Source organism: Artibeus jamaicensis, unplaced genomic scaffold (genome assembly GCF_021234435.1).
Source record: "Artibeus jamaicensis isolate MK-2021 breed Jamaican fruit bat unplaced genomic scaffold, CSHL_Jam_final scaffold_584, whole genome shotgun sequence".
In the NCBI taxonomy this organism is placed as follows: domain Eukaryota; kingdom Metazoa; phylum Chordata; class Mammalia; order Chiroptera; family Phyllostomidae; genus Artibeus; species Artibeus jamaicensis.
The window spans coordinates 1,841,709-1,867,902 of NW_026522048.1; the positions used below are offsets into that span (position 1 = coordinate 1,841,709).

The 26,194-nt window shown below is 39.7% G+C and overlaps 1 protein-coding gene across 2 annotated transcripts in view; it reads left to right on the forward strand.

Annotated features, from left to right (window-relative positions):
• Positions 1–26,194, forward strand: part of POC1B (POC1 centriolar protein B) — a 107,420-nt gene that overhangs the window by 18,491 nt on the left and 62,735 nt on the right. For both annotated transcript variants that reach the window (XM_037150712.2, XM_037150713.2), the window contains 2 exons: positions 11,545–11,716; positions 15,215–15,394. In XM_037150712.2, coding sequence (XP_037006607.2) covers positions 11,545–11,716; positions 15,215–15,394 — 352 coding nt within the window. The remainder of the gene's footprint in view (positions 1–11,544; positions 11,717–15,214; positions 15,395–26,194) is intronic.

Sequence of the window (26,194 nt, forward strand, 5' to 3'; positions counted from 1 at the left end):
GCGTAAAATGTAAGAGTCAGGTTACTTTCTTTAAAGTGTTTCCTTTCTTTGTCTCTTTTACTTATTCTGTTACAGTGGTCCCAATTTTTTCTACCTTTGCCCTCCTCCACTCAGCCCACCCCTCACTCCCTCATTCGGTCCCCACTCCCTCGTCCATGGCCACGTGTCATTCCTGCATGTCCTTTGGATAATCCCTTTTTTTCTTCCTTCCACCATTTCCCCCCACCCTCCCCCTTTCTTAGAGCTGTCAGTCTCTTCTGTGTTTCCGTGTCTCTGGTTCCATTTTGTTCATTAGATTCCACTCATAAGTGAGATCATATGGTGTTTGTTTTTCACCAGCTAGCTTATTTCACTTAGCATAATAGTCTCCAGTTCTGTCCATGCGGTTGCAAAAGGTAGGAATTTCTTCTTTTTTCTGCTGTGTAGTATGCCATTGTGTAAATGTCCCAGAGTTTTTTAATCCATTCATCTACTGATGGGCACATAGGCTGTTTCCAATGCTTGGCTATTGTAAATAATGCTGCTATAAATAAAGGGTGCATGTGTTCTTTTGGATTGGTGTTTCAGGATTCTTAGAGTAAATTTCTAGCAGTGATTGCTAGATCATAAGGCAGTTCAATTTTTTCAGGAAATTCCATACTATTTTCCACAGTGGCTTCACCAGTCTGCATTCCCACCAACAGTGCACTAGGGCTCCATTTTCTCTGCACCTTTGCCAGCACTTATTTTTGTTGATTTATTGATGGTAGCCATTCTGACTGGTTTGAGGTGATGCCTCATTGTGGTTTTAATTTGCATCTGTCTGATAGCTTGTGATATTGGAATTTTTTCATATGTCTGTGGGTCATCTGTATATCCTTAAAAAAATGTCCATTCAGGTCCTTTGCTCATTTTTTAATTGGATTGTTTTCCTGCTGTTGAGTCATATGAGTTCTTTATATATTTTGGATATTAAACCCTTGTCTGAGGTATCATTTGAAAATATATTTTCCTATACAGTTGGTTCCCTTTTCATTTTGATGATGGTTTCTTTAGCTGTGCAAAAGCTTTTTAATTTGATGTCCCATTTGTTTATTTTTTCCTTTATTTTTTTTGCCCTAGGAGATACAGTGGCAAAAATATTGCTAGGTGGGATATCAGAAATTTTACTGCCTATGTTTTCCACTAAGATTTTTATGGTATTATGGCTTATATTTAAGTCTTTTATCCACTTTGAGTTTATTCTGGTATATGGTATAAGTTGGTGGTCAAATTCACTTTTCTTTCTTTTTTTTTTATGTACCAGTCTAGTTCTTCCAACACCATTTATTGAAGACTGTTTTTACTCCGTTGTATGCTCGTGCCCCCTTTTGTCAAATATTAAGTGACAGTAGAGCCATGGGTTTATTTCTGGGCTCTCTATTCTGTTCCATTGATCTATGTGTCTGTTCTTATTGCCAGCACCAGACTGTTTTGATTACAATGGTCTTGTAGTATAGTTTGATATCAGGGATTGTGATCCCTCCTACTTCTTTCTCAAGATTGCTGAGGCTATTCAGGGTATTTTTTAGTTCCACATAAATTTTTGAAATATTTGTTCCAGATCTATGAAATATGCCACTGGTATTTTAAAAGGAATTGTATTGAATCTATAGATTGCTTTAGGTAGTGTGGACATTTTAATGATGGTAGTTCTTCCAGTCCATGAACATGGCACATGCTTGCATTTATTTGTATTTTCCTCAGTGTCTTTCTTCAATGTTCTATAGTTTTCTGAGACTATAGAAAAGACCCGTACAGGTCTTTTACATTCTGGGTTAAATTTATTCCTAGGTACTTTATTTTTGTTGTGCTATAGTAAATGGTTTTTTTATTAGTTTCTCATTCTCATAATTTATTGTTGTTATACAAAAATGACATCAATTTCTCAATATTGACTTTGTATCCCATTACTTTGCCAAATTCACTTATTAGGCTGAGTAATTTTTTGGTGGAGACTATAGAGATTTCTATATATCATGTCACCTGTGAATAATGACAGTTTTACTTCCTCCTTTCCAATTTGGATTCCTTTTATTTTTCTTGTCTAATTGCTTCCAGTACTTCCAGTACTGTGTTAAATAAAAGTGGTGAAAGTGGACATACTTGTCTTGTTCCTGATCTTAGTGGAAAATATTTTAGTTTTTGCCCATCGAGTATGATGTAGGTTTTCTGTGTATGGCCTCTGTTTTATTGAGTTATGCTCCCTCTATTCTCACTTTGCTCAGTGTATTTATCATAAGTAGGTGCTGTATCCTATCAAATGCTTTTTCAGCATCTATTAATATGATCACGTGATTTTCATCTTTCATTTTGTTTATGTGATATGTTTATTGATTTGCAAATATTGTACCATCTTTGCATCCCTGGGATCAATCCTACTTGATCATGGTGTGTGACCTTTTTAATGCATTGCTAGATTTGGATTGCCAATAATTTCTTGAGAATTTTAGCATCTGTGTTCATCAGAGATATTAGCCTATAATTTTTTTGTTGTACATTTATCTGGTTTTGGAATTAGGATAATACTGGCCCCATAAAAAGTTGGGGAGTTTTCCCTCTTTTTGAATTTTTCGGAGTAGTTTGAGGAGAGTTGTTAGGTCTTCTTTGAATGTCTGGTAGAATTTGTCTATGAACCCATCTGGTCCAGGGCTTTTGTGTGCTGGGAGTTTTTTGATTACTGATTCAATTTTGTTAGTTGTTATCAGTCAGTTCAGGCTTTCTGCTTCTGGATTCAATTTTGGAAAATGATATATTTCTATAAATTTATCTATTTAGCCCAGGCTGTCCAATTTCTTGGCATATATTTGTCCCTTGTAATTTCTTACAATCTTTTGTATTTCTGTGGTTACTTTTCTTTCATTTCTGATTTTATTTATTTGGGTCCTCTCTCTTTTTTTTCTTGAGGTGTCTGGTTAAAGATTTGCCAATTTTGTTAATCTTTCAAAGAACCAGCTCCTGGATTCATTGATCTTTTGAATTGGTTTTTTTTTTATTTTTTAAGTCTTTATGTCATTTATTTTTGATGTAATCTTTATTAAATTTTTTCCATTACCATTTCCCATTACCCCTTCTATCTCCCGCCCCCCCAGCATCACCACACCATGTCAATGAGTTCTTTTCCTTTTTGTTCAATCCCTCCAACCTCTCACCTCCCCCACACCACTAGCTGTCATCCTGCTCTCCATCTATGGGTTTCTCTGTATTTTCCTTGTTAGTTCAGTTTATTTTTTAGATTCCACATGAGTTAAATCATATAGTATTTGTCATTCTCTGACTGGCTTATTTCACTTAGCATAATGTTCTCCAGGTCCATCCGTACGGGTAAAATTTTCTTTTTTATGGCTGAGTGGTATTCCACCGTGTAAACGTCCCATGGTTGTTTTATCCACTCATCTACTGATGGATACCTAAGCTGCTTCCATGTCTTGGCAATTATAAATAATGTTGCAGTGAACATAGGGGTGCTTATGTCCTTCCTTTGAATTAGTGTTTTAGGTTCCTTCAGATCTATTCCCAGAACTGGGATCACTAGGTTAAAAGTCATATCTATTTTTTATTGTTTGAGGTACCTCCATGCTGCTGTCCACAGTGGTAGCACCAATCTGCATTCCTACCAATAGTGCAAAAGGGTCCCCCCCCCCACTTTCTCCACATCTACTCCAGCACTGTTGTTTGTCGATTTATTGATGAAAGCCATTCTGAAGGTCATGAGATTATATCCATTTTGGTTCTAATTTGCATTTCTCTTCTGACTGATGACATTGAGCATCATTTCATATGTCTGTTGGCCATCTCTAAGTCCTCGTTGGAGAAGTGTCTAGTCAGGCCCTTTGCCCATTTTTTAATTGGGTGGGGTTTTTTTTGTTGTTGTCGAGTATTATAAGGTCTTTATTAAATTTTGTGTATTAGTCTCTTATCAGATATATCATTAAATATGTTCTCACATTCTATGGGTTGTCTTTTTATTTTGTTGATGATTCCCTTTCCTGTTCCAAAAACTTTTACTTGATATAGTCCCATTTGTTTATTTTTTCTTTTGTTTCCCTTACCTGGGAAAATATATCTAATAAAAAATGGTTATGCACAATGTCTGAGATTTTGCAGTCTATGTTTTCTTCTAGAATTTTTATGGATTTGGGTCCAATATTTAAGTCTTTGATTCATTTTGAATGTATTCTCGTGTGTAGTGTAAGAAGGTGGTCTAGTTTCATTTTTCTGCACATATCTGTCCAATTTTCCCAACACTACTTATTAAATAAAATGTTTTTAAGCCCACTGCATATACTTGCTTCCTCTGTTGAATATTAATCGAGTATTATGGTATGTGTTTATATCTGGTCTCTCTATTCTGTTCCATTTATCTATGTGTCTGTTTTTATGCCAGTACCATGCTCTGTTGATTACTATGGCCTTATAGTATAGTTTCAAATTATGTAGCATGACTCCTCCCACTTTTTGCTTTTTTTTCAGAATCACTGTTATTATGTGGGGCCTTTTGTAGTTCCACATAAATTTTTGAAATATTTGTTCTAGTTCTGTGAAATACATCACTGGGATCTTGATTGGAATGGTATTGAATTTATAGATTGTATTGAGTATATGGACATTTTAATGATGTTAATTATTCCTATCCACAAATACAGTACGTGCTTTCACTTAGTTGTACCTTCTTCAATTTCTTTCTTCAGTGTCTTATAATTTTGCGAGTACAGGTCTTCTATATCCTTGGTTGGATTTATTTCTAGGTATTTTTATTTATTTTTTTTGTAGCAAGTATGAATGGTATTATTTTTTTAATTTCCCTTTCTGATAGCTCATTATTGGCATATAAAAATGCAATAGATTTCCTGATAGTAATTTTGTCTCCTACTACTTTGCTGAATGTATTTAACAGTTCTAATAGTTTCTTGGTGGAATCTTGGGGTTTTCTATGTACAGTATGATGTTATCTGCAAATAATGCCAGTTTTACTTCATCCTTTCCAGTTTGGATGCCTTTTATTTCTTCCTTTTGTGTGAATGCTATGGCTAGGACTTTCAGTGTAAGAGAAGTGAAAATGGACATCCCTGTCTTGTTCCTGATCATAAGGAGAACGCCTGTAGTTTTTGCCCATTGAGTGTGATGCTGGCAGTAGGTTTGTCATGTATAGCCTTTATTATGTTTAGGTGTGTTCTCATAATACTTTGCTGAGTGTTTTTATCGTAATGGGGTGCTGGATTTTATCAAATGCTTTTTGCACCTATTGATATGATCATGGGTTTTTATCCTTCATTTTGTTTATGTGATGAATCATATTTATAGATTTATCAATATTGTACCAACATTGCATTCCTGGAATAAATTCCACTTGATCATGCTGTATGATCTTTCTAATGCATTGCTGTATTTAGTTTGCTAATATTTTGTTAAAGATTTTAGTGTCGATGTTCAACAGGGGTACTGGCCTATAATTTTCTTTTTTTGCAGTGTTTTTGTCTGGTTTTGTAAATAAGATAATGCTGGCCTTGTGAAATGAATTTGGGGGCCTTTCCTCCTCTTGAATTTTATGAAATAGTTTGAGAAAGAGAGGTGTTATTTCTTCTTGGAATGTTTGGCAAAATTCACCTGTGAAGCCATTTGGTCTAGGGCTTATGTCTGTTGGGAGTTTTTTTTTTATCACAACTTCAATTTCACTAGGTGTAATCTGTCTATTCAGACTCTCTGATTCTTCCTGATTTAGTTTTGGAAGATTGTGTGTTTCTAGGAATTTATTCATTTCATCCAGTTTGTACATTTTGTTGGCATATAACTGTTCATAATCTTTTACAATCCTTTGTAATCCTTTGGTATCAGCTATTATTTCTCCTGTTTCAGTTCTGATTTTATTTAATTTGGCCCTTTTCTTTTTCTTGATGAGTCTGGTTAAAGGTTTGTCAATCTGATGTATCTTTCCAAAGAATGAGCTTTTGAGTGAGTCATTGCTCTTTTGTATCATTTTTTTTAGACTCTATTTTGTTTATTTCTTCTCCGATCTTTATTATTTCCTTCCTACCACTTACTTTGGACTTTGTTGTTCTTTTTCAAGTTCCTTTAAATGTAAAGTTAATTGTTTTTGAGCTTTTTCTTGTTTTTTGAGATAGGCCTGTAAGGCCATGAATTTCCCTCGTAAGATTGCTTTCCTATTTCCCACCGATTTGGGACAGTTAGGTCCTCATTTTCATTTGTTTCAAGATACCTTTTGCCCTGGCTGGTATAGTTCAGTGAATTGAGTGTGGGCCTGCAAACCACACGATCGCAGTTCGATTCCCAGTCAGGGCACATTCCTGGGTTGCAGGTCACTTCCCAGCAGGGGACTCAAGAGAGGCAACCATACATTGATATTTCTCTCCCTCTCTCCTTCCCTTCTCCTCTAAAGATAAATAATTTTTTTAAAAAAGATATCTTTTGATTTCTTCCTTGATCTCGTTGTTGATCCAATCATTGCTTAATAACATATTATTTACCTTCCATGTCATCATGTGTTTGTCAGTGTTCTTCTTGTGATTAATTTCTAGTTTCATTACATTGTTGTCAGAGAAGATGCTTGATACAATTTCAGTCTTCTTAAATTTCTTGAGACTTGTTTTGTGTGCTTACATGTGGTCTATCTTAGAAAGTGTTTCATTTGCACTTGCAAAGTATATTCTGCTGTTTCGGGGTAAAATGCTCTGAATAGATTGATTAAATCTGCTTGATCTAGTGTGTCATTTAAGGCTGCTGTCTCCTTGTCGATTTTCTGTCTGGAAGATCAACCCATTAAAGTCAATGGGGTGTGAAAATCCCAGACTATAACTGTATGTCTGTCGATCTCTCCCTTTATGTTCATCAAGATTTGCTTCACATGTTTATGTATTCCTATGTTGAGTGTGTAAATGTTTACTAGGGTTATACCTCTTCTTGAATTGTTCCCTTTAACCTTATGTAGTGTCCTTCTTCCACTCTTACTATAGCCTTGGTTTTGAAGTCTGTTTTGTCAGACATAAGTCCTGCTACTCCAGCTTATTTTCCCCTTTCCATTTGCGTAAAACTTCTTTTTATATCCCTTTACTTTTAGTCTGTATATGACTTTCAATCTGAGATGGGTCTCTTGGAGGCAGTATATATATATATATATATGTTTTCTTATTCATTCAGCTACCCTATATCTTTTAGTTGTAGCATTTACACCATTTACACTAAAGTGATTATTGATAGACACGTATTTAATGTCATTTTATTATTAGACTATTTTCTTCTTCTTTGTTTCTTTCTATATTTCTTCTCTTTAAAACAAGCCTTTTTATACTTGTAGCACTTGTTTGGTTTTAATAAATTCCTTTAGCTATTTCTTTTCTTAGAAGCACCTTATTTCTCCTTTGACTTTAAATGATTTTACCCAATCTTGCTTAATAAAGTAGATTGGATTGTAGGTTCTTGATTTTCATCACCTTTAATATTTCACAACACTCCCTTCTGGCCTGAAATGCTTGTGTTGAATAATCAGATGACAGTGTAATTGATGCTCCCTGTATGTAACTATCTGCTTTTCTTTTGCAGCTTTTAGGATTCTCTCTTTGTCTCTAAGCCTTGTCATTTTAATTACAATGTGTCTCCGTATAGGCCTCTTTGGGTCCAACCTGTTTAGGACTCCATGAGCTTCCTGGACTTGTGTGTCTTTTTCCTTCACCAGATTAGGGAAGTTTTCAGCCATCATCTTCTCAAATAGGTTTTGAATGAATATCCAATTAACCGGACATCAGTTTTTGAAAAGACCATCTTTTTCTCATTGTCAAATAGGCAATTTTCTTAAATCAGCCTGAGATTCACCTGCTCAAAATCCTTCAGTGGGACTTCCGGCCAAAATGGAGGCATAGGTGGAAACACTGTGCCTCCTCACGCAACCAAGTTTAAAGACAACAAAGTTTTAGTAACAAAAACACAACCAAAACACAGAAAATTGAACTATATGGAAGTCTGACAACAACAAACCATTCAGCCAGACCAGTAAGAGGGATGGAGTCAGCTGCGGAGTGGGGTTGGTCAGGACAGATCTGCCAGACTGACCCAGGCGCGCAGGCAGCCATTGGTAGATCCCAGGTGTGGGGTAGCAACGGGTGGACCCAGTGAAAGCCGAAAGTGGCAGGCTGACTGTGGTCACACATTCTCGAGCAGTTAAACCAGGCAAAAGAGCAAGCAGTGAGACAGACCGCACAGGCCCCAGCAGCAGGAAGCAGTAGAGAGGACCTCCATTGCCCCTCTTTGACCCGGTCCCCAACATACAGCGTCACAACCCAGCCACTGAGTTGCCCCACCCTGGTGAACATCTAGGGCTCTGCTCCTCATATGTAACAGGCAAGAACAGACAAAAACATTATGGCTCAAGAAGAACTCAAAGCCCCAGAGCCGATAACTCTAAGCAACCAAGACATAGCCAACCTATGAGATGCACGGTTCAAAACACTGGTGATCAGGATGCTCACAGAACTGGTAGATTTTAGTCACAAATTAGAGGAACAAATGAAGGCTAAACTAATTGAAATGAAGGGAAATGCACAGGCAACCAATAGTATTGGAAAGGAAACTGGGACTCAAATCAAGGGAGTGGACCAGAAGGAAGAAAAAATTACCAAACAGAAAAGGATGAAGAAACAGGAATTCAAAAAAATGAGGAGAGGCTTAGGAACCTCCAGGACATCTTTAAACGCTCCAACATCCAAATTAGAGGGGTACCATAAGGGGAAGAGGAACAGCAACAAGTGAAAAACTTATTTGAACAAATAATAAAAGAGAACTTCCCCAATCTGGCAAAGGAAATAGACTTCCAGGAAATCCAGGAAGCTCAGAGAGTCCCAAAGAAGTTGGACCCAAGAAGGAACACACCAAGGCACATCATAATTACATTAGCCAAGATTAAAATGAAGGAGAGAATCCTAGAAGCAGCAAGAGGTAAGGGGACAGTCACCTAAAAAGGAGTGCCCATCAGACTGTCAGCTGATTTCTCAAAAGAGACCTTACAGGCAAGAAGGGGCTGGAAAGAAGTATTCCAAGTCATGAAATCCAAAGACCTACAACCAAGATTGCTCTATATAGCAAAGCTTTTATTTAGAATGGAAGGACAGATAAAGTGCTTCCCAGATAAGGTCAAGTTCAAGGAGTTCATCATCACCAAGCCCTTATTATATGAAATGTTAGAGGGACTTATCTAAGAAAAAGAACATAAAAAAGGTGAACAGTGAAAGGACAGCAAACTCACAGTTATTAACAACCACACCTAAAACAAAAGCAAACTAAGAGGACAGCTAGATCAGGAGTGAAACCATAGAAATGGAGATCACATGGAGGGTTAGCAACAGGGGAGTGGGAGGAGGAGAAGGGAGGAGAAGGTACAGAGAATAAGTAGCATAGACAGTAGGTAGAAAATAGACAGGGGGAGGGCAAGAATAGTATGGGAAATGTATAATCTAAAGAACTTGAGACACATGGACATGAACTAAAGGGGGGGAATGGTGGGGGAGGTGGTGTGCAGGGTGGAGGGGAATGAAAGGGGGGAATAGGACAACTGTAATGGCATAATCAATAAAATATATATTTTTAAAAATCCTTCAGTGGTTTTCCATTGCACTTGGAATGAATGAATATACACTTATTACTATGGTTCCCTGGCTGGCATCTGCTTGTTTCTCTGCTTCTATCTCAGTGTCTTCTTTTTCTCCTTTCCACCATGGACACTCTGGCCTCCTTACTGTTCCTTGGTCATCAAGTACGTTATTTTCTCAGGCCCCTGCTTGTGGGGTTTCTTCTTCCCAGAGCGCGCTTATGCCATATCTCAGCCTGAATCATTCTTCCTGCTACTCAGATGTCTACTGAAATGTCCTTGGGAAGTACCACTACACATTCCTTATAACATTAAGGATTAATACTATGTAAAAGTCCTTTGAAAGTGTATGATATTACTAATGCCCTTTCTCCCCTATGATACTGTGATTCCCTCAGGAAAAGTATTGTGTCCTGTTTTCCTTTCATAGATCTTATTTGCAACATAATACATTAGAACACAAATAAGGCCCCAAGTATAAAGCATATGATAATTCATTATTTTCCCTATTTTGACTATATTTGCATCAGATAATTCAGATCCTGATATAAATATTTAATAATTTGATGAGCTGTGGTGGAACATCAACTCTTTGTACTTTTTAAAAAGAGAGTAGTATACAGCATTATAGTTGGAAACTTATAAACTGGCTTTAACTGTTTTACATGGAAACAAAGCATAGGCTAAGTAAGCCCAAATCAATTTTATCTAAAGAATCTACACATTTTTCAGTGACGTTATATATCTCATGTAGCAGTAATATTGATTACATTTAAGTTTTTAAACTTACATTTTTTTTTCTAAGCATTCTACAGTCAATGATCCTCATTTACCTGGTTCCGATTATTTGGAGCTATTTTGGAGGTCTATGTGCATATGTAAATTTGGATTTGGAGGCAAGAGCTAGACCAAGCTTTCATTTATCTGTTCATTCTTTATCCAAGGCATTTAGTTCCCTCATTGATTACATTTGTTTTTCTTTTCCTAAAGCCTTAAGCTATTGTCTGACATACATAATTCTTTTATTAATTGTAGAATGCCATAAACTAACAGAGCAGAAAGAGACTTTTAAGATTACCTTGTCTAGCAATAAAATACATTAGTGGGTCAAATGACAAAATTGAAATACAATTGATAGGCTAAAGCACTGTCAATGACACATTTCTTGAAGTCGATAACCGTGCTATGTAAGAGAATATCCTTGTTCTTAGAAAAACACGCTGGAATATTTAGGAATCAGTGTCATAGTGATGATTTTACTTCCAAATGGTTCAGGAAAACCCTTGTGCGTGTGCATGCACATGTACAGACAGAGAGAGCAAGCATGTGTGGGGGCCTACAACCCAGGCATGGCCCTGACTGGGAATTGAACCTCAACCCTTTGGTTTGCAGGCTGGTGCTCAATCCACTGAGCCACACCAGCCAGTGCAAATGGGGCAAAGTTTGAACAACAGGTGGATCTGATAATGTGTGTTTTAATGTCCTTCATATTATTCCTGTAGCTTTTTTATAAATGTGAAATTATTTCCACAAAAATATTTTTTAATTGTCTCAGCCCTTTCAGGAAAACCCTTCAGTCCTCATGACAGAGTAACTTTCCCTCGTCACCCTGAGAGTCAGAGACAGAACTGACCCCTGCTCCTGAGTGCTCTGTGGCACTGGGCTGCCTCCTCCTCGCTCACAGTCAATGAGTTCTAACCCAGCACAGGGGCCGCAATCCCACTGCATGCTGACTTAGGACACAGCCATACTTGCGTATTCATGATGTAGCTTTGTGTTTTTTTTAAAAATATGTTCGCCATTGCTGGTCAGTCTTACAGCCTTCAGTTCCGCTATTACATGGACATCTTGTTATTACATATGCTATCCATTAAAACATGGCATCTCTACATGGTAAGTTTTAACAAACTTTTTTTTCTGTTTTTTGATAGCTACTGCTTCTTGGGACACATTTCTTATGCTATGGAATCTCAGGCCACAAACTAGAGCTTTCAGATACGTGGGTCACAAGGATGTTGTAACCAGCGTGCAGTTTTCTCCACTTGGAAACTTACTGGCATCTGCTTCACGAGACAGAACTGTTAGACTCTGGATTCCTGATAAGTAAGAAACAAATGCCTGATATGCTCTGGATTTAGGAAGGTGGAGAAAATGGGAGTCTGGCTGCTCCTGAACATCTCAGGAAGACCCAGACGCCCCAGTTACCTGAACTCCACTTAGTCTGAGTCACTCAACAGGTGTCGAGTCAACTATTTTAAAATACTTTGTTCTCATCTGTAACTCATCATTATGTCTTTTATGGGAGAGAGACTAGTTTCAAGTTTAAAAGGGAAAGCATTTTCTAAAATCCTTAATTCTGGGACTTTAGGACCAGCAACACACAGCTTCAGGCACCCATTTCTAATTCAAGAAAACTTCAGTGAACAAACTGTGCAGGGGTGCCTGAGCTAAAAGCACACTGCATCATTAACCTGCACCGGCTAATCTAAATACAGCAATTATTGCTTGCGTGGGTGTCTCTTGTTTCTCTTTTTAAATCATACAGTAGGGCCAGGGCAATAGTGGATCATGGCAATGGGAAGGAAACTCATGTATCAAGTTCTCTATTGCTGTGTAACAATCTTTGAAACAGAGTAACTTAATACAGCAACTATCATTTCTCCAAATTTTGTGGGTTGTTTGGCTGATTCTTCTGCCCCATTTGCTATTGGCTATCGCTTATACAGCTTCATTAAGCTGACAGCAGGGCTGCTGGGTCTAAAACCTCATTCATATGCTAAAGGCTTTGGTGCTGGCTGTCAGCTGGGGCAACTTGGTACTGCATGTGCCATCTCTTCAGCAGGACAGGGACTTCCATACAGCATGGCAGCGGGTTCTGGGATAGTAAAAACAGAGGCTGCTGGACCTTTTAAGGGCCAGGCCTGAAACTTGCACAGTGTCGCTTCTGCTCCCGTTCTGCGAGTGAAAGTAATTCACACCAGCAGCCCAGATTCAAGGGAGGAAATATTGGCAGATTCCACCTCCCGGGGGAAGGAGTGGCATGGGTGTACAGAGATGAGAGGAACTGTGGGCAGTTAGATTTTCTGACAGACAGCTCAGCAGGTGACTGGAAGGCTAAGAAAAGAATAGTGGAGGCAGGTCTGGCAGGGATTGTATTATGGGGGCCAGTCAAGAGGATTTGGGCAGAAAGGACAGGTCAACATGTCAGGGGTGGGGCCTACATTAGGGTGAGGTAAGGAACTAGGTGCCAGTTAAACACTGACATGACAAACACTAGGCACTCCTATCCTGTTCTTTTTCCTCTGTGTGTGTTTGTTTTTACACATGCTTCCTGTTAAGACCGGATCCAGTGGGTAGGCCAGCCACCAGCGCAGAGGAAGGCCCTTTAGCAGGAAGGCCAGCAGGACAGCCTGCTGGAGTGTGCGGTGGAGGACTGAAGAGCAGGGCAGATTTTGATGATACTGACTGTCTCTTGGCTTCCTGGTGATAGCAGACACCAACACTTTTCTTTGTTTTCTCTGAGCTGTAGGCCAGAATGCAGGCCACACTCGACTCTGACCTCTGCTCAGAACTTTCCCTTGAAACCTCACTGACTGAACTAGTCTCTGAATGCTCCCTCCTATTTTTTTAAATACTGATTTTAGTTATTCTTGGTGTAATATCATACATCAAGTGATGGGTGATGGAGATTTATGGCAGTCACCTTAGCCTTCTCTGGGCCACTGAAAGGGTAAGCTAGGATGGATCTAGACACCTTTAAGTATTACCTCTTCCCAGTAGAATTCAATCAAATGCATTGAGTTCATTTTCTATGCCTGACATCATGCTAGATTTTGGTCTTATAGCAATAAATAAATCATCATCACTGTCCTCAAAAAAGTTACTCTTTAACAGGAGGGAAACAAGTTAATTTTTTTAAGCACTGCATAGTAAAATAAGCAAAATAGACGTAGTAGACAGGGAGGTCTGGCTTGTCTAGGCTAGGGAAGTAGTTCGGACTGAGAAAGTCAGCATAAAGCCAGAGAGGTGTCTGAAGCCCCGTGACTGTCCTCAGAGTACAAAGTTCAGTGACGTGGCAGGACGCCCTGCGGCAGCGTGAGTTTATTGTGCCATCTTTTGGAGGACGTCCAGTGACATATGTACACAGGGCTCTACGTGCTTCAGTTACACTTCTAATAAGGCATTAGCACAGTATGTAGGTGACTGGAGGGGGATAAAAGATTAGAGCTGGGAGACCAGCTAAGAGGCTTTTGCAGTAATCTAGGTGAAGGATATTGAGGGTGTATCTACCTAAATGCAAGTGTAGCTGGGTTGAAAAGAAGTGATAGCCATATCACCATCACTCTGTAGGTGTAATGACCTACTGAGAGTGGGAAGAGAGGCAGGAGGAGGGCTGAGTGTGACTTCCAGACTTCTGCAAATTCTGTTGTCAAATCTTTTTTCAAACAGTTATAGTGATTTTCCTCCTAAGATATCACCTGTATAGATATGACTTTCTGAGTGGAAAAATTGCTAAGCATGGCTGTAATCTAAGGAGAGTGCCTTGGGAACTTGGAAACGCCGACCCAAAGTAGTCTTTCCCAAGTGTCACCTTTTAACTCCAGCTGTATCTGCTAGCCTGCCCCTAATTATTTAACACACTTTCTACAGCTTCTCTCTAAATGCCACATATTATTTTCCCCAGCTATTTTTTCTATTCTCTTTCTCCCAAGAAAACAGTTCATCTGAAATTTCAAGGTATTGAGAACTAAACTACTATGTTGTTACCATTTATTCTTTGTTTTGCTTGTGAGTGTAAGATTGGGCCCAGTGAGCAAAGCCTTACTGTACCCAGGGGGTCTCAGTTCTCATTACTCGTAGGTGGAAATAGGAAAGTCAAGATCACCTAGAGACATTCTGTATAGAGGCAAATGGCTCAGGGGACATTTCCTCCTTCCAGACCCAGACTTCCCATCCGTACAACTTGCATGTGACCCCAGTTTGAAAATATTGCCTTGGAACTATTCATTTAATCAATCTTAGCTTTTCTAAGTTGCAGGTTCTTTAAACTATATATTGCTATTTCTAGCAGTGCAACAGGAACTCAAAGTGCGTAGTAGAGATGTGTTTGAAATATTATTTCCCTAGCTTCCAAATTAGAACATAAACAGCAAACTCATTTCAGGCTGGGAACTACCAGGGTCTCATGAGGTATCACTTGTGACTTTGACAAAACCAGCTGGAAGCAAAATTGATGAAGAGTACAATACAACACAATGTTTTCACACACTTTTGTTAGTTTTACAAGAGTTAAGCTGTTTTTTAATTCTTTTTAAAAAGATTTTATTTATTGTTTTTAAAGAGGGAAAGTGACAGAGAGGAAGAGAAACATCAATGTATGGTTGCCTCTCACACACCCCCTACTGGTGACCTGGCCCACGACCTAGGCAGGCATGTGCCTTGAGTAGGAATTGAACCAATGACCCTTAGGTTCGCAGGCCAGCACTCAATCTACTGAGCTACACTAGCCAGGGCAAGTTAAGCTGTTCTTTATGTTTCAGAGTCTGTATGCTGACTAGCTATTCAATCAAATATTGTAAATATTACACTGTTTTTTTCCAGGAAAGGAAAATCCTCTGAATTTAAAGCTCATACAGCTCCAGTTCGAAGTGTGGACTTTTCAGCCGATGGCCAGTTTCTAGCTACAGCTTCCGAAGACAAATCCATCAAAATATGGAACATGTATCGCCAGCGCTTTTTATATTCCTTGTACCGACATACACACTGGGTACGCTGTGCCAAGTAAGTGCAAAAAGTTTCATAATAAGAATTCTACATTTTCCCCCTGCCATAGTCTATTTGTCCTCCAACTCCCAGAAAAGAAGTTCGTTCCTCTTTTCCTTGCTTTGCTTTGCTTGCTTGCTTGCTTTCCTTCTTTCTTTCATTCAGCAAACATTTATTGTGTACCTGGGAACACAACGGTGATGAGAACAATGGTAAACAAAATAGTTACCCCCCCCCCCCCCCGCTCTTGTGAAGCTTATATTCTAGAGAGGGGAGTAAGGCAGTAAACAAATAGGAAAATGGACATGGTAGGTCAGAGGGTAGTAAGTTTTCAGGGGAAAAACAGCTGGATTAGAAGGGGAGCTGCAGTTTTAAAGTTGGTTAAGCAAGCTTCACAAAGAGGGGTGGTCTTGGAGCAGAGGCCTAACGGGAAGGAGTGAGGCTTGAAGGTACTTGGGAAGGGAGTTTCCTAGAGGAAGCAAGTGTGAAAGCCCTGAGGCTGGAGCCTGGCGGTGATCAAGGAAAGTAAAGAGGCTGGTGTGGGGCCGAGCTCAGGGAGGGAAGGCAGGGCACCCACAGGGAGGTCAGGCCAGCTCAGGAGGAGCTCTGATGTACACCGTGGGTGAGAGGAGGTGCGACTGGACCACGTGCCTTTTCTGACTCACACTCTAATGGGATCACTTGAGTGCTGCATGAAGACGAGACTGTCACAAGTCAGGGTGAAGAAGCAGGGAGGTGTTGGGGGTCTGCTGCAGGAGTTCCCATCCTGGCTTGGACCACCCCAGGTGGTGGCACTGGAGATTTTGAGAAGTGGCTGGATTCTAGATGTAGTCGTTTCAAGTTACACCTGACAGTACTTGCTGTCACATTGGGTGTGACAGCGAGGAACCAACAATGACGCCAGAACGCTGGTAACATTCTGCTGGGAGAAGTGCTGCTTCGTAGGTGTTAACAACTGTCAGCTAACAGCCATGGCACCCTCTTTATTCCCAAGACACGCTGCTAACATGCCTCCAGTGCGTATCTCATTCCTCCTCAGAACTGCCCTGGCAGGGCAGTTGTTTTGTTTTCTCCACTGTGCAGATCAGGAGACTGAGACTCAAAGAGCTGGAGTTAAACTTGTGTAGATGAAGTAACAGAACCAGGGAGAAATACTTGTTCTCCTCTCAAGGCCGTCACTTGGCTGACTGTTTGATAAGCTTAGAGTGGGAAGGGAAAGGACTAGATCCAGGGACTGCAGCACTCTCAGGTCTCTCACTAGGCCTCTCTACATGCTGGCTCCATTCCTTCAGACACTCTGGTACTGAGGTCACTATCAGCTTCATGCCGAAGTCCTCCCAGCTTTGTGATCAGACTTAGCTTATTCTAGCTACAGTTAGAAAACAATGTACTAGGGGATGACTCTCAACTCAGACCCTATGCTCATCTCTTTGCCAGGCAGTGAGATGCTGTGGTTGTCTCAGTTCAACCAGACACCTGACTGAGACCAGTTAACCTGGCCAGGGAGGCGGGGTCGTTACCAATCACAGGTTCTGGTGGTGGAGGGAGAGGACGGTTCTCACTAGAAGTGGGCTGGTACAGACATGGTAACTGGGCAAAAACTAAACCGGATCCCTGTAGTCTCTTTCTTGGCTTTGCGCCTCTGTCTGAAACGACATGTGAGGGGACTGCAGCTGAGATGGGGTAGAATGGGAGTGTGAGCCCAGCTCTGCCTGTCTTGCCTTATAACCCACACTCTTAACACTTGTTATGCTCTCTCTGTGGGGCATTATTGCTTAGGGGCTGTTGATTATAATCTATGGTAATGAGTCTGAGAAAAATAAAAAAGGTAAACAGAAAGCCATACTTTTAGACAGAAGGTTTTTTTTCTTCTAAAGATTTCAGCCACTTTTGGTTTTGGTTATCTCATTACTTTTTCTACATATGCCACATAGCAGTGGGGTAAAGAGCACGGACCTGGAACCTAAATGTGTAGGTAAAAATCCCAGTCCCACTGCTTGACCATCTGTGTGATCTTTGGAAGAGTTACCTACATTTTCAGTATTTCAGTTTTCTTACCTCTAAAATTAGAATGATAATAGTAGTTACCTGCCACATAGGTTGTCATGGTAGTTAATTAAATGAATAAATATATAAAGAGCATGTACATAGTAATCACTAGATAAATCCTAGCCATCCTCTTCCTCATCATCTTTGGACATATTTTTATTTATTTTTGAAGACACTTTGTTACTTGAGTTGCTAGTTTGTTTTCCACCTAAGGAGGTCCCAAGGGGCTGGTCAGATCAGCTATTTGTTTTATAATAATAAGTATGTTGTTATTTATGTATCAGTAGGAAGAAGAGGAGGCAGAGCTCTATCATCTAGCAGATCAGGCCCTGAGAACAGATGGGCGGCTAGGCCATGTACTAGGAAGAGTTATTTAATTCCCACTGTGTGTCAGTTACAAATATGTTTGGAAAACAGACTGATTTTTATTATCTTCATCAGAGAGGTCAACATAAACAGAAACATTGCATGCTGGTTTAACTAATGAAGACAGAATGTTTCCTGAACACTCTGACTAATAATACAAAAATAGCTGCTATTTATCCAATTTGTCTTCCATGCCTCTGTACCCTTCCAGGAAGAATTTAAGGTGGTTTATAATTGTCATCCCTGTGTATATATCAGTCTCACCTAGAGCCATGTCACCTTGGTTAGCACAACCTGGGCATATGTCTAACCTGTTTCCTGCAGCTGTGGTGTTAATGGAATGATACTGACTGGCATGTTTTCATTTTTTAACAAAAAGGAATCCTATCAGGTTGTTCAGATAAGAGAAAATTTTTCCTGGTGTAAATTTTAGAAGGCACTTTAGTCCTTGCTTTTGTATTGAATCATCTGTGTATCATATAAATGTAAAGAAGAGATAACAATAAAGACAGAAGAATTTATGAAAGGCTGAAAGGTCACCAAGTGAAGTCAAATTTTGGTCTTCTAAGTGTTCCTTCAGTAAGCACATTCCCTCTTTACCCCGTATCTGTGTTAGGTGAATGTAATGTGGAGGGGGGCGCCACCCGCAGGGCCCCACCAACCACCACGGATGAGAATAAGTCTACCAAGACATGATCTGCTTGGGGACGAAAGGTGGCCGATCTCTCAAAGGAGAAGGGCCAGGAGGCTTTTCCCCAGTGGGCTTTTGTTGGGTTCAGTTTGCACAGGAATACAGGTAAAGTTCATCAATCTTGTCAGGCAGTAAGGATCAAACAATAGATAACACACAAAGAACTATGAGGGCTTATTCTGAGTCAGGATCAGTTAGCTAAAGAGCTATAAAACTTTAGGAAAAAAAAACTCATTTTGTGCTTGGACACTTATCAGAAAATTGAGGACATTCTTAGCAAAGAAGGTTTCACAGGATGTTTTGTATTCTGTTTTAGGCCTGATTACCCCAGGGAACCTGCCCTTTCCAGCACAAGGCCACACCCACCTCCTGCATTGTTTCAGGCTTAACTCAGGCAGGGGAAGTACTGCGGCCAAGAGATTAGTAGACTTCTTGCAGACAGAATGTCAGAGCTGAAGGGTGAGGGTCCATCACCTCTTTTTTCTATAGCCCCCCAAGTCCTTCCCTGAGGGCCCTTTCATGACCGTGCCTGTCTTAGGTCGTTCCTCCTTTGAGGAATCTTACCCGTCATTGGTTAACCAGTCATCCATCCAGGGCCAAGCAGGGTGAAGTAATGGGGGCAGAGGTGGGAAGATAAGCTTTGTTTGGATCCTTGGTGTCTTATGGTCCCAAGTTCTCTCACTCAGCCTTAGCCATGGGGGGTTTACAGCTTCTGAAACCAGGCAGGGCAGTTCCCAACAGGTGAAGAACTAAAAGTATTAGCCTCAAAGAGCTTTTATGGTTCAAAGGGAAAAAAATCAAATAATTATAAATTGATGTGTCCTATGAGAAAATGATACACAAAACAATAAGGGAGTGTTCGAGTGGAACAGTGAGCTATCTGTGTGAGGAAACGTCAAGGAAGACACTACAGGCCTGGAACTGGGCAAAGGGAAGGGGAAGAGGTGGGAAACCATTCCATGGAGCAAATCAGCAGGAGTAGGCATGGTAGGCTGTGCTCTGGAAACATTTATTATTTAGCTGTGGTAAATAATACCTTTACACAGGAGGTAAAGTGGGACAAGGTCGGGGAGAAGGCAGGGAAGGCTCAGGGTCACCAGGTGATGTGAAAAGATTTTAGACTTCATCCTACGTGTAATACGAAGACACTGGAAGGCTTGGAATTGGAAAGACACATGATAATTTCTGAGCTCTTCTTTTTAACTGCATGACTCTGCAGGTAGAGGGTTGGCATGAGAAAATCCTTGCCAAGGTCTGCATGCCTCCCTGCATCACCTCATTACCACTGGGCAAGATGGTTGATGGCTCTGTGCCTTTGTGGAAAGTGAGGCTTTTCCAAGTGGACTGTTGTGAGGATGACTGTGTTTGGGACAGAGTGATGCAGGAAGACTACCTGCCGTTTTTTCACCTGGGCACCATTAGGGAGAAGCTCAGGAAAGGTCAGGAGCCACTGTGAATGTTGTTCTCCCTATCAATTCACAAGACGAAAGCGATGGCGGGACTCTGCACATCCGTCTGCCTAGCACCCATTCCCCATTGTATGGCAGTGGTGCCCAAGCTTTCCCTGATGAACCAGCCCACCCCCTTCCACGTGTTGTACGTGCGCTGGGGTGGCCCTGTTTCCAGTTCCAGCAGCAGGCATTCGGCTCAGGCTTGCCATCAGGAACAGCGCATCTCCTTTTCTAGGAGTTAGTGAGTCTTGTTGGAACCGCAGTACTTTCCTCTGGGATTGCTCCCCTTAGGCTTATTTAGGCCTCTTAGCTGCTGAGGGACACCATGGAAGGCAAAGAACTGACCTGAGAATGATGCTGATTTGAAGGAGAGCAGAGCTGTGAGGTAACCACAGAATGAACTGCTGTCTAATTACATGGCATAGTTTCTGGATACCGCTATACCAGCAATTATTAGCACATGCGTGTGTGAAGGTATGGGAGTGAGGAGTGAGGGAGAGACATGAGCTTTAAAATTTTTCTTTTTGCTTTTTTTTAAGGCAGTTTCCATAAGAAGTGATAGTGGAGCAGAGTTTTGTAAAAGTGGGAGTTATCCTCACATGCAGTCATAAGTACTCAAGACACCTGCTTTATCTCTATCCCAACATCACTGCCTTAATTTTTAGCAACACTGGTCCATGTAGAGAATTCTGCAATAACCTCCTAAATGTTCTCTCTGAGTGTGGATATGCTTCATTCATCCTTTCTCCCCACTGTTCTGCCTCCAAAGAGAGCTTCCTGAAATGCAAATCTGATCCTGCTGCTCCTCAGTTTAAAGCACTCAGTGATTCCTGCCAGTTTGTTCCGCCTTCCTATTACGGCCTCATCTTTTGTCCCTCTCACCATTCACCCTGTTCCAGCCACCCGTGTGTGTGAGGCTCTGTTATGATCTGTGCCTTTCCAAATGCTGCCAGCCACCCTCCCTTCACCACCCTGCTCTGCATCTCTTCCTCCAAGAAATGTTTTTGGACTCTCCCAGTCTGAACTTGTCGATCCCACTTTGCTGCCACGTTGCTCCATTTATGAGGTCTGTCTCTTCTCTTTTAGAGTGAATTGCAGATATTTTATTAATGTTGTATTCTCTTCTCAGTCACTGTTCTAAATTTTATAGATACCACAGGATACAAAACAGACAAAATTCCTGTGCTCATGCAGTCCCTTCTACCAAAGGGAGACAGACAGTAAACAAATTATTGGTGATAGGTGCCCTGCAGAAAAATACTGTAGAATAATAAGGTACAGAGTGATAGGGACATTGACTGAAGAGAGGGAGCTAGTAAGTCAGGTATCAGGAAGAGTGTTGGAGATAGTTAGGTACAGTGTGAGAAGCACTGTAAAATGTTAGTTATAGACTGAGGAAGGCTCAGAGTTGTACAAAAGTGTGGGTTGAATGAACAATAGAAGGGTGACCCTTAATATGCAAGTAGGTTTGCTGAAAGTTTTCCTTCCTTCAGGCAGGAGTCATTTTTGTGGATTATTTATATCAAATTCAAGAGCATCTTGCATGGAGAATGTTTACATGGCTTTGGTACTTTCCTTTTTCATTCTGGTCTACCTCTGTTCAGGTTGATCATTTTTATGCTCAGCACGACTGTTCTTAATGGAATGCCTTTATCTGGCTGGTACCTTGTTGTTCGAAGGGAATTTTTTTTAATCATTTGCTTTCTTACTGTTTGGACAGAGGGATTCATATGAAATCCTGCAGAGGTCTCTGGAAGAATGTTCTTAAATAAATAATTGGGTTAAGTTTAATGAATAAAGATTTCATTCTTCTTGGTAACTTTGCATAAATGTCTTCTACAATATGTTTCGAGCTTCTTCTCATGCATTTATTACAATAATTTTTCTTGGCTCAACTTACTATTGCTAGAGACCAAGAGAATTGAGAGGGCCCAATTAACCACTCAGGCTTAGCCTCTCAGTCTGTTTGTGCAGCTCCCTGTGAAAATGCATCCTTGATGGGGTCATCCTAGTCCAGGACTTTCTTCCTGGACTAGGTCTGAAGGACCAGCATCCTGTTTCCACTCTTTACCCAGAGGTAAAAGTGCTCAGAGGGAACTGAATCACACTTATGAAATTTAGAAGAGTTTGAAACATAAACCAAATACCAAGGTACTTATTTACAATGATAACAGTAGCTTTCATTTGGCCTGGACGATTTGTGTGCCTTCGTCAGCGTCTTCTTCCTTCGCCAAGAAAGTCACAGTAAGACGTCAAGGGGCCCTGGAACTAAAGCAAGAGAGTTTGTTGAAAAGAATTTTGATGGCTCGTTTTCTCAGGTTAGCATAGTGAGATGGCTCTGTCTTTGCTACATACACACACCTGCCAAGGAATCTACCTGGTCAGTCCTGCAGGTCAGGGACTCTCACCGTGGGCCAGGCAGGAGACACCATGACGGCTTCTGCTCTTGCTGGCTGTGGTTGCTGGGCACGTCCTGTCTGTTGGCACAGTTTCTTTCAGGGAATGCAGTGTTGTTGATTAGTTTCACAGAGAGACAGCACCGGACGAGAGCCTGGGCTCACTAGCATGTGATCCTGGGAACATGACGTAACCTCCCTGGGCCTTTGCTCCTTTGTAAAATGTGTACAAAGAGGGACCTTCTTCAGAGAATCATCATGAAAATTAAACAGGTTAATGAATGTAAGTAATGTTAGCTATTAATTACCCTCACATTCCAGTTTTATCTCCTTGGGATTATACTGGAGTCACCTTTAGGTTGTATCCAAAAGTTATTTCACATATTTGCACATAGTATTTGAAGTTGCTACTATATACAGGTAACTACTGTCCTCCTTTGAATACATTTCATATATTTAACTATCAGAGGATAACTACGTTCAAGTACTTGGGTCTGAAAATCTCTGTTTTTTAATTGGAGTGTTTAGTCTGTTTAAATTTATGTAACTAGTGCTGTGATTAGGGTTAGGTCTACCATTTTGCTCTTTGTTTTCTGTTTGTCTCATTTATTTTTTTAATCCTTTTCTTTTAAATTAATCAAGTATTTCTTAGTATCCCATTATATTTCTTCTGTAGCAGCTTTGGCTTTACGCTTTGTCCATGTTTTTGTTTGCTGGTAATCTCTAGAGACTGCAATATGCATCTTTAACATATCACGGTCTACTCTTAAATTAATTTTGTCATTTTATATATAATGTCAGAACTTCTAGCAGTGATAATGTTGGAATTTACAAAAATCTTCATTTACCCACCTCTTATATACACACATTATATAAGCCCACAACACATTTTCTTTTAAAGAAAATAAGAAACAAAAAAGTCTGTCACAGTGTTCACCCCTGTCTACCTTTTCTAGCGCTCTTTATTCTTTTGTATAGATCCAAGTTTCCATCTGGTGTCATTTCCCTTCAGCCCAAAAAACTTCATTTACTATTTCCTGTAGTGCAGGTCTGGTGATAAAGTCTCTCAGCTTTTCATTTACCCTTTTACCAGAATTTTTTGTTGAGATGTTGAATTCTAGCTCAGCGGATGATTTTCCTTTCAGCACTTTGAAGATGTCATCACATTGTCTTCTGGTTTGCGATTTTTAATGTGACGGCCGTGATCATTTTCATTTTTGTTTCCCTATATGTAATGTTCCTTTTCTTCCCCTGCTGCTCTAAGATTTGTTTTCTTAGTCTTTTGTTTTTAGGGATTTGATTATGATGAGCCTGGGTATAGTTTCATACATTTTTCTTGAGGTTCACTGAACAGTATGATCTATAGATAGGTTCATATTTTCATAATTTTTGGAAAAAATTAGTCATTTCTTCCTATAGTTTTCTACCCTAATTTTTCTCTCATCTCTTTCTGGGATTCCAAATGTACGTATGTTTGATCACTTGTTATTGTTCTGCAGTTTATTGAGGCTTTGTTTATTTTTTCAAACCTTTTTTCTCTGTGTGCCTCAGTGGGCCTAGTTTCCGCTGACCTGCTCTCCAGGTCACCAGTGTTGTTTTTCTCAGTGTCCAGTCTACTGTAAGCTTATCCATTTCTCTGATGAGGTTCCCCCTTCGTTTGCTCATTACGCCCATCATTTCCTTTAAGTCCTTGGGCATATTTATTGTAACTGCTTTAAAGTCTTTATCTGCTAATCCCAACATCTGTGTCATATCTGGGTCAATTTATTTTTGCTTCTTTATATGTCTCACTTTTTTTTTATTGTATGCCCAGTCATTGCTAAGTGAGATTATTAATTACTCTCTCATCTTCTAAAAAGAGATGAATTTTGTTCTGGTAAGCAATTAACTTACTGCTGTCCCAACTAGAGTTCGTTGGGGCTTAGATTAGTCTTTCCAGAGTGGACCTAGAGCAGCCTTTACTCTCAGGCTGTGGTAACAGTGGCCTTTCTAGGCTCTCAGCCAGAGGTCTGATGAGGTGTTCGGCAAAGTCTGCTCAGAACTTGAACATCTCTCTGTACTATGTGACCTCTGTAATCTTTGTTCAGGTCACAGTCTCCTGTAAGTGTTCTCTGTCAGACCTCGTTTCCTGTGTATCAGCAGCTTTTTTTGTATTTGACCAAAGACTCAGTGGGACTCACAGGCAGATTTTGGAGGGGGATGCTGCTTTTCATGGTTTCTCTCTTACTCCATGCCCTCAAAATTCTAGCCTCTTACCAGTTTTGAATTCTAATTTCTGTTTCCATTGCCCAGAACTACAGCTGCTGTCTCCTTGGGCAATGTGTCCTTGTGCTACGGTCTGAAAACTGCTCCCAGGTAGAAACTGGTTTGGATTTGGTGCTCATCTCATTTGTTTCCATCTGTCAGGATTCGCAACCCTGTGCTGTTTTTGTACAGTGTCTAAAAACAGTAGTTTCATATATTTTCCCCTGCTGTGTGACTGTCTATGGTAAGGATATGTGGGACACCATTTCTCCCCCTTTCCAGAGCTGGAAGTTTTGCCAAAAGAACTTAGTGGAAAGCTAGTTCAAAATTCATGTGGACGAGTTAAATGTACAAGAATAGCCAAGGGGAAAAAAATGACAAGAAAAAAATTAGAAAGAACTTGCCCAGCTAGCTCTCAGAACACAGTATAAACCTATAGAAATTAAAATATTGTGGCAAATAGTACAGGATTAGGAAAATAGGTTATGGAAAGGTCAGAAGCAGACCCATATATATTTTATGATAAAATGGTGTTTCCAATTGGTGGGGAAGTGGATAAACTATTTAATATGTAGTTAAGATAATTGGATTTCTACTTAGAAAAATATAAAGTTGCATATTTATGGTACAGCATACATTTATAAAAATTGTAGATGAATTGAACAGCTAAATATTAAAAATAGTCCAAGTTCTTCCTCCAAATGCATGAACAGTATATTTAAATGAATAGAGGGTCAGTAAATAATTGTTTCTCCCTTTAGTCTTTGAATTTTAAATATATGCCATGGACTTAAGTAATTAAAATTCTGTATCTTTTTTTCTGTATCTTTTTTTCAGTACTTATGAGCTTATTCCTAAAGCCCGGACTTCCTCCATGGGGCACAAAGATGGTGCCCATCAGTATAAAAAGAGATGAATTGTTATGTTCTTTGGTCTAACCATTGTTTATGCATCTTGATTTATAGAAATATGTTTAAGATATGCCAGCTATGGGAAATATATTAATGCTTTTAAAATATGAACTAGTGTAGTCAAGTAGAAATCAATGTGCACAACTGAAAATTCATTCTAAATAAATATCCTTTTGTGTTCAAAGGAAGAAAGCTTTATACTCCAAGGTATTGCTTTCAGTACAATTTGTAATGGTGAAACTTTGGAAACAAGCAGTTTTTCTAAATAAAGAAAACCAGTTAAGGAAATTTAGATTATGTAGCTATTAAAAGGGGAATGTATGCAAGTAATTATGTGAAAACATTATGTTGAGGAGAGGGAGGACGAAATTCAGAACTCATGACTATAACAAAAATGCCTGTATGAGAACAAAACATAAAGTACCCATTACACCAAAAATATTAAGTGTGATTTTGTTTGGGTGATGGGTCTATACATTTTTTAACTTACTATATTTCCTAGTTTTTTATACAAGTAATTTTTCTTTAATGAGTAATGAAGAAAACATTTATCATTTGAAATACATATACGTAGGTGAGAAATATCTATTTTAGTGGCAAAAGAATTCTTCTAAAAGTTGGAATTATTATAGCCCTGTGTTTTTAAAAATAATGTATACTTTGAGATAACTTATGTTCCTTTATGGCATCCTTAGTCAAAAATAAGTAAG